This window comes from Clinocottus analis, unplaced genomic scaffold, assembly GCF_023055335.1.
Source record: "Clinocottus analis isolate CAN_PGR_092001 unplaced genomic scaffold, fCliAna1.0.p SCAF_29, whole genome shotgun sequence".
NCBI classification, from domain to species: domain Eukaryota; kingdom Metazoa; phylum Chordata; class Actinopteri; order Perciformes; family Cottidae; genus Clinocottus; species Clinocottus analis.
In genome coordinates, this window is record NW_027176031.1 from 224,005 (window position 1) to 241,943 (window position 17,939).

Here is a 17,939-nt window from a genome sequence, read left to right on the forward strand (position 1 = left end):
TGACGGGCTGAAACAACATCTCTTTGTATCTCATTTCATTCTGTCCAGGCCTGTGGCCGAATAATGAACATCTTCGGCATGTCATCTGATGATTTTTAACTTTGATTCAGCCAGTTGGGAATCGTAAGATTCTACATTTTAATATTTATTCTCTTCATTATTCATGAGACGGAGATGAGGCGGCTGTGCTCCATGAAATTATCTATTTCAAGTGTTGTCAGGGTCACTGAAGGAAAGGAAACTCTTTTCTTCGCTTCAGGGTCAAATTGCCACTAAATGCATGATTCAATCTCGATTAATTTCTTCTTGTTGGAATGATTGATCTGTTTTCTGACCTCGGCACGAAGCAGCCAATTTAATTTTTCCAACTGAGCTAGCGGCAATTTCTCCTCCCAGAGGGATAAACAATGAGCAGAAGTAAAAAGCTCCGCTTGGGAGGGTTTTACTGGAACTTCGGAAAGTCAACAAATATTATATGGGCTGAATAAGGTTTAGATTTTATTCTTTGTTCCTCCTTCCCTTACGATCAACTCTCCTCATTCTCCCTCGTCGTCTTCCTCACCCCTCCTTTGCCTTTCACACACCTTCATCTGTCTCTCCATCCCTTCTTCTTTACTTCCTGGGTTTGAGGATATGAAGCATAAAATCACAAATAGTAATGAAGACTCACACACTCGGCCTTAATGCTAGGATACTGCCATAGGGGAAGGGGAATGTATCCACTCAGTCCTATATTACATAATAATGACTGAGGGAAATATTTAAGCATATTTACAAGCTTACATATTGTATTTAACTGTTATATATTGGAGCCCAACTGTAGCTGGCTGCTGAATGCTGGCCACAGCTGAATTATGGCAAGGGACATAAAAAAGGAGGATGTGTCATAAACAACGAGAAACATACGGCTTGTGTGAAATAAAAGCACTTGGTAGTATTTGGATGTAATTAGCAGGCATATATCCAGAAACAAATCAAAGTGTAGAAAACCACTTAAACCATTGGACATGATTATTTAGTTAACAAACTTAATTCTTCAAGTCTGTTTAAGACCAGATCGTTGAACCTCAGACATTCGAGTGTCATAAAATCTGTTCATCTCCTGTAACTTAATGTCTGCTCCTCTACTCCAAGAACCAGGGGACCCTAAACCAGAGAGGCTTCTGGGAACTCTAGTCTCAAAGTCTTTTTCTTTTCTCTTTTCTTTTTGCTACTTAGTGTATCTATTAGTCTTTTGTACTGAATCCTGAAGCCTTATATGTGCTTCTGAGAAGAGGCCAACTTTGGGGCATGCTCGTTTTATAACCAGAGGTGTTCTGGAGGGGTGGAGTCTATCTTCTCCACCGGTTTAAATTACAAGATATAACTCCGCCTATCTTGTCCACTTTGGGCTACAAAACAAGAATTCCCAAACTGTCTTGTTGCATGGGGACTGCTGTTGCCTTTGGTACTCTGTAAACAAAGTAAACTTGTGTGTACTTGTGCCCTCACACACTCCTCCTCTTGCACTTTGTCTTTCTTCTGTCCTGTGTCTTTGTCCTTCTGTGTCTTAAATCTGCATAACGCTCTTCAAACTTCCAAATTAATTATTCATGTACTGTAAACGGCCCCCGTGAGCTTCGTCAGAAAACTGCCTGTTCTTCTGTTCTCTCGGGTTCATGTTCCCACCGGCTTCTCCAAAAGTGTTAACGTCCTCTTTGTTGTGCCGTGACCCCGGGGAGCAAGAGTGTTTTTAGTAGCGAGATGTTTCACTCTGACCCCGGTCCTGGCAGACAGCTAAGCTGCTGATGTGGCATGTGAGCGGGGCCTCCAGTCAAACCGCCCTTTTGAGTCATCAGCCAGCCTTTTTCAAAGTCCCCGGGTGGCCCTGTTTCCCTGTTCATCAGGTCTTAAAACGGTTGTCTTCATCGCAGAGAGCAGCGTTAACTTAAAGGTCATGTGAGTTATTCGGCGCAGAGCAGCTGACATTTAGAATATCAAAACATAGCTGAAGATGTGGACGGACAGGAGCACTCTTCCCCCTCATCGTGTTCAGCCGTGTGAAGATCAGTCAGGTGGAGCAACCAGAACGCAGTCTCTGTGCTGCCGCCACCGCTGCTGCTCAAACGGTAGCAAGCTGTGACGTTAATTATGTAGCCATGTTGTATGTTTTTTTTGTCAATCACTGGCAATATCATTTAGTTGGAACATGTTTTGAGTGGATGAGATGTGTACTAGTTATGTCTTTGTTAGACATCTTCAAAGCAGAACCAGCGTGCTAAGCTAATACCAGATAGGGACTGTGCCTCTGCCATGCCTCTAAATAGAAAATATACATTATATCATGGATTTTGTTACTATATGCAAATATGTTTAATATTGCGGAAGATAGTATGATATCAATGTTCTAGTAAAAAATGCAGATTTCTAACTGAACTTAGGGATGTATATATTTACCTGCAGAGAATCTGATACTAGTGCTGTTTATCTTGGGAAGTGAATGCATGAGAAAAGAATGTTGTTGATGCTTGTTGAATATGATTTATTTCTCTCTGTGTTTGTTTCAAATTTTTATCCATGAGTGGAGTAGCTCCAGTCTCACCTCAACTCCTCTGAGAACCAACCAGAAACTGATCCAGAAAACCAAACCGGCCTCAAACATTTACAATACAAAGACCTTTAATTAGTCTTTTACCAAGCACTGAGCAGGTGCATCATTCACATTTAAAAGCACAGGAAGCATCACCCATGACTACACACTGCAGGGTTTTTTTCTTTCCCAGCGTAGCTTCTATTTCATCCAGATCTAGGTATTCGCAGATCTTAAAGTTAAAAAATGTACGATCTTAGTCCAGTAATTGGTAACCTTGTTTTTGTAGAGTGCACTGACATGTCAATCACTGATTGGATTCTCTGAAACTGGGCCTTCCCTGATAGACTTGGATCAATGTGAGGTGAACCTTTAGATGCTCATCACCAACAACCTCACACCCATTACTTACTCTTCACTCTTTCATCCCTCGCTCCTCTCTGCTTCTTCCAGCTGCAAGCCTCTAGACAACACTGTTAGCTCTTACTGTATCTCCAACAGACACTCACACCCCGTCGGTCACCTAATTCTCAGTCCCTTTCAGGTCTTGGAGCGACACGGAGAACTTCTACTCTAACGATCGCAGCATCCTGACGCTGTCGCCCATCGAGTCCACCCACTGCTGACTCCCATGGCCGCTGACTGTAACACACAGATCTGGGAGGAGGGCTTCTACTCCACATAATCACCACCCCACCCTCCCCACAGACCTCCGTGCCACCATTTAATACACCTCCATAAGTTTAGGCTCGCTGCATTCTCAGCCGGTCGCAACACAAATGCATCACCTGAAACCAAAAGACTTGTTGGCCGCTTTGTCCTCCAAGTCCTTTTCCCAGTGCTAGTGAATTGCTCGTGGAGCTGTTAGGAGGACTTGTAATGTGAGCTGCAACATGGGAAAGGACATACAAAATGAAGCATGAAGCAGACAACTGTGGAGTTGCTTTCTGTAGAAAGATCAAGACGGCAACAATCATCACATTCCTGCTGCAAGTCCCGCACAAATATCTGTAAACATTATATTCATTTTAGAAGTTTAAGAAGACGTGTCTGAGATAAGCCCCGATGCAGGAACTCTGATGCAGATATTTATTTAAATTTGTTACCGCACAGTTGCCAAAGTTTTCTTGCAGCGGCATAAACTGTCTTTTCTTGACAATCTGGACTTTTTGCTTCTGAGGCAGCGGTCCTGCTCGCCTCCCCGCGCTTTCTGGACCTGCTGGTTAACCTACGGACAGGACTGAGCCACGAGGACCGTCTATGTAGCACCAGGTCCCATTGCATTACCAGTACTTCTCCGAGGGGTCGGCTTGCAGCCCATTATCATCATCTTCATCACCATCACCATGCTGCTTCCATAGACTTCTTCTCTGAGCTTCCACCCCCGCTGCACCTTGGTTTCTCATTCAGACGAAAGGGGCAAAGGGAGGCTACATGTAGCTTTGTAGCCCGGGCGGTTCCGTTAACATCACACGTGCAGTAGTCCCTCATACTGTACACGCAGACGCATCTCTACCAAAGACCAAAGGATTCAGACTGGAGTTTAAAAGAAGTGTTTATTTTTGTGCCTGATTGTACAGAAGCTTATATTGTTATGAAGAGTAATATGGTTATTGTTTGTGCTGCTCTCTCGTATGACCGTTCAGGCCTTGGTGTCCCCCGCTCTGAAGGAGGGCCGATGGGGCCTGTGTTCAAAAGCCATACACTTTCAGGAGGTTGCGTTATTGATAGGTTAGTGAAGGTACTGCAGAAGGAAGCTGTTGGAGCCTCTTGTTACTTTGAAGCTTGTTCCCCCTGAAGGCCTTTTCTCCTTCGGCCAGGTTTGGCATCTGGGCATTACAGACCACGATGCTCAGAGAATGTTTTGAGGTCGGGGTGGGAGGCCGTCTCTAAAAGACGCGTCATTGGTAGAATCGTCCCTCTCAATCGCCTAAAAACATTGCCTACGTGTCCGATGAGATAACGGTAGCATTTCTAATGCAGCAAGACCTCAATGGCAAGATGCTTTTCCACGGCTGATGCTGCATGTCGAGCCAGACGGACGAATGTCTGTAGAGGCAGCTGTGTCGGATAAATGAGTTTCAGCAAGGCGTTTGCACCAATCATCATATTTCAAAATCAGTTATTTTATCGTGTGTGTGTGTGTGTGTGTGTGTGTGTGTGTGTGTGTGTGTGTGTGTGTGTGTGTGTGTGCGTGTGCGTGTGCGTGCGAGAGAGAAATGTTTCTCTGTGATTCTTTGACCCCACTTCTTCCAGAAAAAGGTGAAATTTAGAAACGTGGACCGGTTCTAATGTAGAAACGTTTCAGGACAACCGTTTTAAACGGTCACAAATCAGTGATCAGGACAGGCCGAATCATGGGATGTTTCTGTTGCTACGGTTACTGTTGAAAGAAGTCTTATTCAATCATGTTTTTGTGAGTTCATTGAATGTTCTGTTTATTTTCTATACGGTACACGTTGGATGCAAACCTGTAACATTCATACAGATGAAAATGTATATTTATTATTTTTTTCCCCGTGTTTTTGTTCTTTCTTTCATATTATTCTAACTTGTGTCCTGTCCTGTACATTTACACTCGATCTTTGGCATGTAACCGGGAAGTTGAAGCATTATGAGCTCTTTGATCTTTGACCTGAAGTAAGCAGGATGTTTTAGCAAAAGGACACGTGGGAACGTCCAGATCAGTCCACATTTACACAGGATATTGCTTTGTTTTTGTTATTAAACATTCATACTGCTATGAAAATGTCTACCTGGATACCTATGACGTCTGTAATTTGTACCTGGATGTGGAAAACTGTTTTAAGGCATTTTAATAGGGTACGTTGTACCCATATGGGTCAATTTACTCATATAAAAGTTTGATGTTATAAGCTAGGGGCATGAAACAGGCCGGAGTGGTTGGTAAGATGCTCAAGAGTTGCATCATGGGATTTTTTTTGTATTTATTTTGTTAGATTACCTCTCACCAGGGACCTTAAATCAGGATATGTTCAATTCTGTTGCATTCAGTTTGACCATAATTGTTGTTTGTTAAGTAACCCTAGATCCTGAAGAAGCCTTTAAGGACCTTTTTTATAAAAAGGTTGGACATGCCTCCTCTTTGGAATCAGCAATAAACTCCAGAGGACGAGTCCCATCCGGCCAAAGGCAGAACCACCGGCAGCGTGGTGCCACTTTAGCGCCACCTTGTGCTCACAGAGGCCCAAAGTGTTCAAAATGTCACAAATAATACATTTACAGTGTTAATAAATACCAACAAATAAGTGATGAGCAGTAGTTACATCTTTAAAAAAAAACATCTGCTCCATCAAGACTTCCAAATAAAATTTAAAACCAAAACCTACAAATAAATGACAAATTCTTGATTAATTACTTAAAATAATATTTTCAAATGACCTCTTTCCAATATAAGCAACTGAATTTATTTGAAAGAATTGACTGAAAGCGACACAAAATAACTGAGTTCAATTTTAAAAATCTAAAGGTCTATTTTTTGATTGTATATCCAGGTACAGATTTTTTTAACACATCAAAATCAAAGTAATATCCTTGCGTCTGCTTATGCAGAAAACCGATACTTTATTTTGTTTGGTCTGATTCTTTAACGCATCAGAGCGGTGACATCATCGAGGCTGTGTGACGAGAAGGCAGCTGGGTTTGAAGACGAGGCCTCTGTGGTATTTCTAGAAGCAGGAGGATTATTGAACGATACAAACATGGTTTTAAAAAGCCATTTAAAGTTTTATCAAGCCTTGACAGATGCCATGATCATCATCTGCTATCAAAAGCACCATTCAGGTGTTTGCGTTCACCTCATTCAGAGTGTTTACATTCTGTCTACAGATGTTTTAAACCAAATACTCCTGCTTCTTGAAATATTGGCTATACCATATTTTGTGTGTAAACCCCAAATGACAATTTAAATGCCACATTTGTATAAATACAAGCATCATCAACCAGAACCCAGATTGTGAACTTTTCAATTAACATTATGCAAGTATCAGACATTTTCAAGTTATTTCAGGAAAGTTAACAGGAATCTAAATTTTCTTTGTCATAACATTTCTCTATCAGATCAGTTTTCTGCAGACTGAGCATCAACCAGCACGACACAAAGCTGCAGATCAGAGCTAACCTGTGTTTCAACCTTCTGTTGACTGATATGTTCCCGTCTGTCCTATCTATAGATCTGTCTTATAGCTGATGCTTATGGAGATGCACTGCTATTTACAAAATAAATATTTTTTTTAGAAACATGTTTGTGGGTGCAACTTCAGTCATTTAAATGTTCTAACCAAAAAAAAAAGCCCTAAAGAGAAAGTGATGCTTTTTTCTATAAAATGTCAAAGTATACACTACCGTTCAAAAGTTTGGGGTCCAAAGAATAGCACTGTTTCAATGAAGTTAACATTAAATTAATCAGAAATACACTCTATACATTATTATTGTGGTAAATGACTACTCTAGGTGAAAACGTCTCTTTAATTAAATATCTACATTGGTGTATAGAGGCCCATTTCCAGCAGCTATCACTCCAGTGTTCTGATGGTACATTGTGTTTGCTAATCACCTTAGAAGACTAATGGAAGAGTAGAAAACCCTTAAACCCTTGTGCAGTGATGTTACACAGCTGAAAACAGTTATGTTGGTGAGAGAAGCTATAAAACTGGCCTTTTGAGCTCGTTGAGTATCTGGAGCTCACGTGTGTGGGTTCCATTAAACTCTCAAAATGGCCAGAAAGAGAACTTTCATGTGAAACTCGCCAGTCTATTCTTGTTGTTAGAAATGAAGGCTATTCCATGCCAGAACTTGCAAAGAAACTGAAAATGTGTCTGGGTGACCCCAAACTTTTCAATGGTAGTGTAGATGCCACAATTATATATACTACCCTGCATGTGACATTATGATTGATTCAACCTCCAAGTTGAGGCTGGGTGGAGCTCAATGTGCCACAAACGTATTAGGAAGATGAAGCTGTCAATCAATAAAAATATTATTTATTCAAATTGTTAGGATCAGCAACTCCCAAGAACCACATGGCACTGTGCATACTTCATAAACATTTTTATTACACTATCTGACCAGTCCAATACTTTTTTTTTCTCTTTTTTTTTTTAAAATCATCCATCACACATCTACAAAATAAACAGTCATTTATCAGTTTTAGTTTACAGGGACTCATAACACACCAGTCAGTTAAAAGAGAATCACAGCAGTCTGTTTAAAGCCCTCTGACTCACATCGCATCCTTTACGCTATTTTCAAATCAAAGTCACAAAGGTCTTTTGATAATGTGGAGGGTTTCTTTGCCTCCCTTTTCTAAAAGCCTTTGTCCTCAGCTACATCCTCTACAACAGACGTCTGCTTTACTCTGAAGAGCAAACACACTTCAGGAGTGAAGGATGAGGAGTTTGGAGTCAGAATCTTTAAAAACTAGACATCAACCCCCGACACTGAATATGTACTGGCACCAAAGATTCATTTACATTCACTACTTTTTTCCTAAAATCAAGTTCCACTGAACAACGTCATTTTTTTGATGAATAAGAAACTAAAGTAGTTGGATAGTTTTTCAAAAATATACGAGATACGAGAAAATCTGTAAGTATTTTGTCTGATTTCATACTTCCTATTCCACCTAATTATTATCTTCGACACCAGATTTTCCACCACTGACAAACAAAGAGAGGAGGGGGGCTTAGAAAAAGAACAAAAATGCTCATGGAAGTTTTGAGAGATTCACTGATTTACAAGAAAGAAGTGCAGGAACAAACAAAAGGTAATCGACATGAAGGTAATATTGTGATGTGCTTTTAAAAAGGCAACTGTGCATACAAGTGGAACCCAGGAGCATTTCAGGGCACGGTAAATGTTCCTGACCTTCCTCGACGCACATCGGATCCCCAGGGTGGAAGTATTCGTCTCCAGCTTCAGACTGCTGACGCGTTCTCCCAGCAGACGACTCGGGACGTGATGGACACCAAGCTCGTTCAGATTGACTCACTTTCCCCTCCAGCTGTCGCAGGAACTCGTCCCGGCTCCGACCTGTTAGTGTATTCATGGGTGTGCTTGTGTGTTCGACTCAGTTTACTGGCTGCTCCCCTCCCCTTCCTTCTCCTCCTCCTCTTCCAGTTCGACCAGAGGAGCGTGGCGGTTGGCCTGAGAGCCCTCGCTAAAGAAAACCCTCTTGATCGCACCCGACTTGGGCGCCCGGATCGTGTGCTGCCGAGACAAAAACAAAGCCATGTCATAACAAACAAAGCAGGGGAAGTGTGCGCCTGGGACGTAAAAGGTGAGCCCCTCACCTCCATCTTCATGGCAATCATGACCATCAGAGGGTCTCCAACGGCCACTCTGTCTCCGACCTTCACCATCACCTGCACACAATACAACGAGTTGGTTATTTGTCTAAACAGAGAACACTCGGGGAACTCCTCGCTCCTGGAAACCGATTTGAGCGCGCCATCTTAAAGGACGTCCCAATATCGATCTAATAAAATTCCATCTTAAATAGGAGCTATTAGCAAAGATGCATTAATGTGTCCGTTGCGGAAGCCTTTTGGGCACCCGTGATGTGTTAGAAGAGGTGGCATCCGTACACTATACGTGTAGATACTGTGATAAGGAAAGACAGATATCTGCTAAAAATTCTGCTAGCAGCTAGTAAAGACTATTACAAAGATGGCACTCAATAGAACCGCCATCACAAGATGGATGGTTGAAAATTGTGACCGAAACAGATGAGATGGAACGCTTAACCCACAGAATAAGAGCTCAAGAGGAGCAATGTCGTGACAAGTGGGAGAAATGGACGATGTAACACCTGAACGTTTTTCAGGACAGGGCGAACCAGACCCTTTTTGTTGTTATTATTGTTTGTTTTTCATTTCTGTATATATGTTTTCTGTTCGCGGTGAAAAGGCACAAAGAAAAAAGGGGGATCATTTGAAACCATGGCGGACTCTATGCATTGTCGTTATCTAAGAGGATCAAATGTGCGATCACACTTTCTGCCCCTCACCTTGTACACAAGGTGCTGTTCTTACCCCATTACATGACATTACACCTTAATATTTCATAATGTTTTGTTGACTGTGGGCTACAGATAGGCACAAGTGCAATCAGAAATAATACATGTATCATGTACAGATTGTAAAGGCCTCAGAGGTCATTTTGAGCTTTACAAAGTAAACTGAATTGAAATTGAATTTATTTGTGTACTACTTTCTTCTAAAACATTTAAAGCTTAAATTCACAATAAATAATGTATATACACACATTTTATTGTCAACTGAATTAAAAGACCTATTATTTACAATAGCTTGCATAGATACTGTTGTATGTTGTAAGAAAGTGATGTGAACAAACTTTATACATTATTTAATATGATGACGCTTATAATAATCCATAACGTAGAACCGATCTCACCTTCTCGATGGTCCCCGTCATGGGGGCCACCGCTCCGCCTTGAGCCCCGGAGCCGCTCACACCAGCCAGATACTTGGGCACCGGAGTCGACACCTGGGAGCTGCCCTCCTGCAACGAGAGCAGAGATTTCACATGACGGATGCTTCAGACAGGAAATAGACGATTGGCACAGCAACAGCTGATGTGGAATTACTAACTAATAGACAAGTTATTGTGTACAGATTTAAAATTGCAAAGACAGTAGTAAATATAGAGTTTTAAACGGGTACATCAGCAAATGAGTTCTGACATTTACGACAGTGTACGAGGAATGAAGAAGGTTTTTTTCATGATCTCTGCTTCACAGACTTGTGGAATAAATAAAATGCTAATATATGAATGAATAAATGAGTGGTGTGAACGCACCATGGAGAACAGGTGCACCGTGTTGTCCAGGATCACCAGTTTGGGTCGGGACTTCACGCCATTGACAGAACAGCGAAGGAAAGATGCTCCGCCTTCCGTCTCCACCTCTCCGGTCACGGTGTACACCTCCTCTGCAATCTGAAGAAAGAAATGCATTGATTTAGAAACATGAAAGAGGCGTCGTCCCTTAATTCTTGACTTTAGAGACAATAGTTTGACTAAATAATCTTAACTTAAGGTCCGTGTACTTTGCTTTCTGGTATTTTGCAAGTGCATCTTAAAGCGTTTATCAGTCAATGGAGTTTGGTCAGTATTTCATTTCTACACACTCAACGGGTTTGTTTATTAATAAACAAAAGAAATTGAAAATAAAAAGTAACAAATTGTATTCATAACGCCGTTACATTCACCCCCACTGAATTTCATCACACATGAGCAGCGACTACAAAGTGCACGCCATAGAACACATTACAAGTCGACAATTTACAAACAAAGGCTGTGAGATGTGGTGGAAACTTTCAGAGAAAGTCAAACTACTTCCTCTCACCATCTTCATCAAGTGAATGGGATTTCTTTTTTCTTTTTTTTTTTAAATGGGAGAGCATTTGATTATAGAAACACACACAAGCATTCAATAATGTGGGTTTAAAAATACCCAAAACTAAAGATATGAGACAAACAACAAGGTAGCTTACCTGCATCGAGTAGCTGCCATCTTTGTTGTACACAATGACCACATCAACTTCTAGAGGACAACAACACACAAGAGGAAATGTTCTGAACAGGAGGAAGACATTTAAATCTGAAGAGTGTCCGGGAAAAGGCTGTAGTGCATTTAATAGAGGAAGGTAAACACAGTCCCATCACCTTTGATCATAATTCTGTCTGTCTTTTGTCCCCTCCTTTATTTAGGGCGGGGTCAGAGCTCAGCTATGTCTGGGACTTACTTTTGTCTCCCAGTTGTAGTGTCATGTTTCTGTTAAACCCAATGTTGCTTCTCCAGCCGCTGCTGAAGCCGAACGGGGAGAAGGGGTCTGAAACACAAACACACACCATATTCACTTAGTATGCTACTTTTTCCAAATCAAATGTGCCGTAAGGGGAATGTTCACCCTCACCCGTGGAGGTCTGCAGGAACGCCTGTGTGTGTTTCTGCTCCTGCAGCACCAGGCCCAGCGCTGCCTGGCACACAGTTTCCCCAGAAGGAGTGATCGGAGTGGGGAAAAGGTCTGCGTAGTGCTGGGGGATGAAACCGGTGGTCACGTTTCCAGCCTCAAACTCCGGGTGGCCCGAGAGACTCAGCAGGAAGTCAATGTTAGTGTTCAGTCCCACGATCTGACGAGAGGATGCAGAGAAAGTTAACACACACACAACTTTGAAGAGTCTATGGTTCCATTTTTGCATGAATTCTTTGTAAAGTGTTAATTGGAATGCGACACCGTGAGACTGCAAGGTCAGTGTGTGTGTGTGTGTGTGTGTGTGTGTGTGTGTGTGTGTGTGTGTGTGTGTGTGTGTGTGTGTCTTACATTGTACTGTCGTAAGCAGTACCGCAGCTTCTTTAAGGCAGCAGATCGGTCTTCTCCCCACACCACGAGCTTGGCGATCATTGGGTCATAATGTGCCGACACCTCGTCCCCTGAAAACACACACACACACACACACACACACACACACTTTGAATTGCAGTAACAGATACCGTTCATACTTTTTTTTCCATATTGGTGCCAAGTATGATTGAATAATTATTGATCCACAGTTTCTCAAAAAGAATTGAAAGATTAACACATGGACAGAGTTAGTGTTGTGGGCTCTATTTGGCATTTCCCAGAGACTTTTGCTTCATTTATTTCTTGTTTTTGTTTTGTGTGTCAGGTAGCTCTTGTGAAATATGTCCATGTCAGTCTGCAGCAAATTGGACACCTGATTTGATTCTGTAAAAATATAAAGGATGTTATCACAACCGGAGAGTTAGCTCTAGACTCCCTACCTTCCCGGACTCCAGTCTCTATACGCGTGTGTTGTTCTGGTGAAGGGGTGGAGAGATGCAGCAGAGGCCCCGCCCCCGGAAGGAAGTCGTTGTTTGGGTCCTCGGCATAGATACGAGCCTCGAAAGAGTGTCCTCTCAAAACGATGTCATCCTGGAGGAGAGGCAGGCGCTCCCCTGCTGCCACCTGGAGGAGAGTGACACCAATCAATGCACCTGAAACCACAACGGCCGATTGGTAAAAGGTCATGTCCTCCGTTCCTCCTCTCTTACCCTCAGCTGCCACTCCACCAGGTCCGTTCCAGTGATCATCTCAGAGACAGGATGCTCCACCTGCAGCCGGGTGTTCATCTCCATGAAGTAAAAGTTATGCTGGGCGTCCATTATGAACTCCACCGTACCTACACGGGGAGACCAACAATACATCATGTCAGTGTGCTGTGTGTTGTCGTGGTGAGCTGAGTGCAGGTGTGTGTCTGTGTGTCTCACCTGCTCCCACATAGTTGACAGCCTTGGCTGCTTTAACGGCTGCCTCTCCAAGTTTTCTCCGCACCTCGGGACTAATATCAGGCTGAAAGAATACAAAAAATACGTACAAACAAAGAGTCAACAGTTGACACAAACTTATTCAAGTCATTGTCGCCCTAATATCAAGCTTTGTGGGTTCGGGACAAACAGATTTCCAATTCCTTGATTTACATCATTCTTAATGAGAACAGTTTTGAATAAGTAATCTCACAATACATTGTTTATTTGGATATTTCTGTATTCTGGGGTCCCTACACAGTCTTGAAATTAAATAAATGTGGTTAGACTGTTGTAAAACAATAGCCTGATGTCAGCAGATGGATGACGTTTCTAGGTGCAGCGACAGGAAGTGTGTTTCTGAGCAGTTTCCTGCAACAGAAGTGCACCTCATCCACATCACCAGAAAATGCACATCTTTTTTCTACCAAATGTATCTGGCGCCGCAAAAGCTGTTTGATATCACAGCTTATAAAGTTTTACATATAGTCACAAAAAACTATAGTTTGTTGTATTTATGAAATTATAGAACAAGAATAAAGACAATTTTTTACATTGCATTGCTATTTTACCTGTTTATAACTATCAAACTCTTTTAAAGAGGAGAAAATAGTAACGTGTCAGCTGCATTAAGGTCAATTAAACTATGCAAATGTCAAGTCCTATCTATACATGTGGCTCAAGTGGTAGAGTGTTCACCCCATAACCATAAGATAACAGGCCGGATCCCTGTTCTCCTCTTTTGAGATTTGCATTTTAAAAGCGCATATATTTTGCTGCGTTTACACTGAGCGTCCTAACTACGTCGGACTTTTAGAGCACCGCAAACGGAGGAGGGCTGATACGTCTCTACTAGCGGACGCCTCACTGTCTTATGAGCTGCCACAGAACCAGCAGCAGGAGATGAGTTTCGAGTTGTGATCCACTTCCTGAAAGTATATCTACTTTACTCAGTTTGCTGCAGCAGTTGAGAAATCGCTCATCTTAGTTTTCAGCAGATGCTGTGTGTTTGTTCTGGAAGAGTCTTTCAACATTACATGTTGTTGTTTGCCAAATTAATACATCCACGCAGAATCAAACGCTCCGTGACTTTTCTTCTTTTATCTATTGGTAGTTTAACAAGGGCCGGGTTCTGGGAATCACAAGGAGCCACCTGCAGGGGAAGCCGCTTGACAAGATGTGATGCAGATTTTAGTTAAAACAGTATTTAAACAACTAATTTTATTTTCAGTGACCCAATATCACCTCAAACTCTTAGATAAGAGGAATTTTCCACTAGGAAAAAAAAAAAAGAACCACATGCGACTCCGGAGCCTCGGGTTGCCGACCCCTGCCTTATACACTGTGAGCTCTCAACATGACCAAAACATAAAGTTGATTACAACAGATGTATGACTAGCTTTTCAGATGTGGCGCACGCTGTTGACCTCCCACCCCCACAAAACAATGTGTTTAAAGGAAGAATAGGATAGGAAACAGTAAAAAGAGATTTGAACATAAGGATTTAAATACAATGACTTCTAGCATTCACTGGGGCGTTTTGCAGCCGAGTGTGAAGCGGCAGGGATGAGAGTTAGCGCCTCCAGATCTAAGGCCATGGTTCTCTGCCGGAAACCGGTCGATTTCTACCTCTGGGTGGGGACAAAATGCCTGCCCCAAGCGAAGGAGTTCAAGTATCTCATGGTCTTGTTCACGAGTGAGGGTAAGGTGGAGCGGGAGATTGACAGACGGATCGTTGCGGCTGCAGCAGTAAAACAGGCACTGTCCGTCTAGGGGAAGAGGGAGCTGAGTCGGAAGGCGAATCTCTCCATTTATTAGTCGGTCTACGTTCCAACCATCACCTATGGTCACGAACTCTGGGTCGTGACCGAAAGAACGAGGATATAAGCGGCCGAAATGAGCTTTCTCCGTAGGGTGGCCGGGCTCAGTCTTAGAGAAAGGGAAAGAAGCTCGGACATCAGGAAGGAGCTTGGAGTCGAGCCGCTACTCCTTCGTATTGAAAGGAGGCTGCTGAGTTGGTTCGGGCATCTAATCCGGATGCCTCCTGGACGCCTCCCATTAGAGGTTTTCCAGGCACATCCAACTGGGAAGAGGCCCCAGGGAAGATTCAGGACATGCTGGAGGGATTATATCTCCCGGCTAGCCTGGAAACGCCTCGGGGTTCCCCAGAATGAGCTAAAAAAAAATGATGCGGGGGAGAGGGAAGCCTGGGTCGGTCTGTTGGGCGTGCTGCCACCGCCACCCGACCCCGGATAAGCAGCTGAAAATGGATGGATGGATTTAAATACAACGTTTTACAATTCCTCACCCCTGGTGCTTCCTCTATGATCTTCTGGTGTCTTCTTTGGACGCTGCAGTCTCTCTCAAACAGATAGACTGCGTTGCCGTGCATGTCCCCAAACACTTGCACCTCCACATGTCTATGGAAGACAGGCAGAGGAGGAGAAGGACAAGTTCATCTTCAAATAAACATAACAAGGTAGTAGGACTGGATGGTGGGCAGAAAATGCATCAGTAGATGAATTATTATTAGTAGTAGTAGTAATATTACCTGGGATCCTCTACGAACTTCTCCACCAGCATGACATCATCATTGAAGGATTTCCTGGCTTCTCGTCTCGCCGACTCCAACTGCTCCAAGAAATCTGAGTCTGACCGTGCAATACGCATTCCCTACACACACACACACACACACACACACACACACACACACACACACACACACACACACAGAGTTTCTAAAAGTTATTACATTGTCTAATTTGTTAAGGCTTGTTTATGTCCTCTCACCTTGCCACCTCCTCCACGGACCGCCTTGATCATCACAGGGAAACCAATTTTGGCAGCCTCTGCTTGCAGCCTTTCATCTGATTGATCCTCTCCATGGTAACCACCAATGATTGGCACCCCAGCAGCTGACATGATGTATTTGGATGTGCTGAAAAAGGAGACAAAGCAATAAAAGTGACCGCTATTATTGCTGGCTTTACTGAACGTGTTTACATTCACATTTATATTTCTCGCTGTATTCTATAAACTGTTACTCCAACAATGACACCACTACCTCCACTGGGCTCTATAATGTTTCAAACCATATAACATGTTAATGAGACAAATGGAGATAGGATATGAATGTATATGTTTTGTGGGTGTTACCTTTTAATGCCCATGTCTCGGATGGCGGAGGAAGGCGGTCCGATGAAGATGATGCCTTCCTGTTTACACGCCTCTGCAAACTCAACATTTTCTGACAGAAAGCCATAACCAGGATGCACCGCCTATAGATACAGACATGATATATAACACATCACATTTAAAATGTCAAAGAAGAGTAGTTCAACATAAAGGACAGTGAAGGGGTTAAAAAGACCTGCACATCAGGATCTATAATCCTTTTGTAGGAAAGTCACAGCATCACTTCTCTTGTCAAAACTGTTCACAACAAATAGAGGACAACTCACATGTGAGCCAGACATCTTGGCTACTTCCAAAACTTTCTCCATTGAGAGGTAACTCTGCTGGGAGGGTGGAGGGCCAATGTGGTAGGCTTCATCAGCCTACAAACAAACAGAAACAGAGCAGACACAAACTGTGATTAATTGTAACCAACTAATGCAAGTTTGTAAACTATTAATGAGCAGTCTAAGAAGACACGCTCATTCCTCATTGTGTATGAGAAAGAAAGCTTAAGACTGACAAAACTAATTGTCAAAGCTCCTGCTCTGCAGCATCTCACCATGGCCACGTGCATGGAGTCTTTGTCTGCGTCGCTGTACACCGCCACAGAGCGGACGCCCATCTTCTTGGCCGTGCGCATCACACGACACGCAATCTCCCCTCGATTGGCAATCAGCACCTTCTCTATCCTCCCTACCCCTGGAGAAGACACAACAGACTTGTTACAGCTTCTTTCAAAACACACACAAAAAAAAAACTTTCTTTAAATGTACTGTCCCCAAACATGATTTAAAGGGTTTGCATACATCACTGTCCAGATAGCTAATCAGTAACGATTATCAAGAAACCATACTAAAAAGTCTCCGTTTCCATCTTTTCATAAGTAAGGATGTTGTTTTTCCCCGTTTAAATAGAAATGAAAGTTGAAGATGTTTTGGTTTGGGACAGTGTTTTCTTCACTCACCTCCTGACACGAGCCGCACGCCTCTTCTGGTCCATGACAAGTTTCTGAGAAGAGGAGAAGACACATTCATGTTGATATTCATGTCAATACCGTTCACATCTTTACATGGCTGTGAAGTGCAGGTGGTGAATGGACGACAGTCTCGTTTATAAAATAGCTCAAACTAAACAAAATAAGCACAAGTCAGTCCCCATTAGTGAGCTGACTGACCGCTAGTACAGGTGTATAACGAGCCTCCATGCTAGCTGACAGTTATTTAACCTTGATCCGCCCGGATCAGAGTTATTATCAAAACAAACAAACATTGCATCAACTCGTTGGTACTGAGGGGACACATTACGCGATGTTGTCCTGTACAGCAGCGATGAGCCGCAGCAGATAGCGTTAATTAACAATGTTGTGTTTTCTGAGCAGCTCAGACGTGAAGTAGCGTCGCAAACTTTAGCCGTGGGCTCACGTTCAAAGGAAGCTGGTTGGAGGGAGCGAGCTGTTTTCACACGAGAAGCAATGCAGACATGTCCATGTACTCACTGTGCAAATGTCTTCAGACTCTGTAGAGTTGTGAAACTCAAAATAACTGCAGCCATCGCTACCAGCTGCTTAGGCTCGCTGCTAGCTAGCTGACTCGCTAATGACCAGCTAAAGAGGAAAAGGCGAAGTGGTAATTTAGAAACGGTTTAAACACCGTGTATTCTACATCAACTGCAGCAAAGCACTCAGCTTGAAGCACACGTACATATTATGGGCCTTCCACTCGCACGAATCAACACTGCACACGCTTGTAAATATCTGCTTTTAACATTTATGACCTTTCCAAGGACTCGTAGCATCGAGCGGCCAATGAGGAAGAAGGATATGGAGGCGGGGAGGAAGAAGCAGCA

The 17,939-nt window shown here is 42.9% G+C and overlaps 2 protein-coding genes across 5 annotated transcripts in view; one reads left to right on the forward strand and one right to left on the reverse strand.

Annotated features, from left to right (window-relative positions):
- Positions 1-6,815, forward strand: part of atp11b (ATPase phospholipid transporting 11B) — a 51,081-nt gene extending 44,266 nt beyond the window's left edge. For 2 of the 4 annotated variants that reach the window (XR_011078403.1, XR_011078402.1), the window contains exon 32: positions 3,114-6,815. Coding sequence is in view for 2 of the 4 variants with exons in the window: in XM_068593161.1 (XP_068449262.1) it covers positions 3,114-3,195 (82 nt within the window). In the remaining 2 variants the exon portion in view is untranslated. The remainder of the gene's footprint in view (positions 1-3,113) is intronic. The other 2 variants (XM_068593161.1, XM_068593163.1) reach the window with 1 other exon arrangement.
- Positions 6,816-7,635: 820 nt separating this feature from the next.
- Positions 7,636-17,809, reverse strand: mccc1 (methylcrotonyl-CoA carboxylase subunit). The gene is made up of 20 exons (XM_068593305.1): positions 17,795-17,809; positions 17,590-17,697; positions 17,059-17,102; positions 16,654-16,793; positions 16,379-16,474; positions 16,074-16,195; positions 15,708-15,855; positions 15,469-15,590; positions 15,226-15,337; positions 12,882-12,963; positions 12,666-12,793; positions 12,396-12,579; positions 11,935-12,044; positions 11,527-11,743; positions 11,356-11,442; positions 11,104-11,153; positions 10,409-10,546; positions 10,004-10,111; positions 8,881-8,952; positions 7,636-8,797 (listed from the first exon to the last, which is right to left on the reverse strand). Exons 2-20 carry the CDS (start codon positions 17,643-17,645, stop codon positions 8,663-8,665), a joined length of 2,151 nt encoding a protein of 716 aa, XP_068449406.1. The 5' UTR covers positions 17,646-17,697; positions 17,795-17,809; the 3' UTR covers positions 7,636-8,662.
- Positions 17,810-17,939: the final 130 nt, after the last annotated feature.

Excerpts from the sequence above, each read along its gene's own strand:
- mccc1 (XM_068593305.1), bottom strand. The coding sequence starts at position 17,645 with ATGGCTGCAGTTATTTTGAGTTTCACAACTCTACAGAGTCTGAAGACA. Across the intron at positions 15,338-15,468 it reads AAGTTCGTAGAGGATCCCAG|ACATGTGGAGGTGCAAGTGT; the intron begins GTAATATTACTA and ends TGTCTTCCATAG. Across the intron at positions 12,794-12,881 it reads TGTCAACTATGTGGGAGCAG|GTACGGTGGAGTTCATAATG; the intron begins GTGAGACACACA and ends CTCCCCGTGTAG.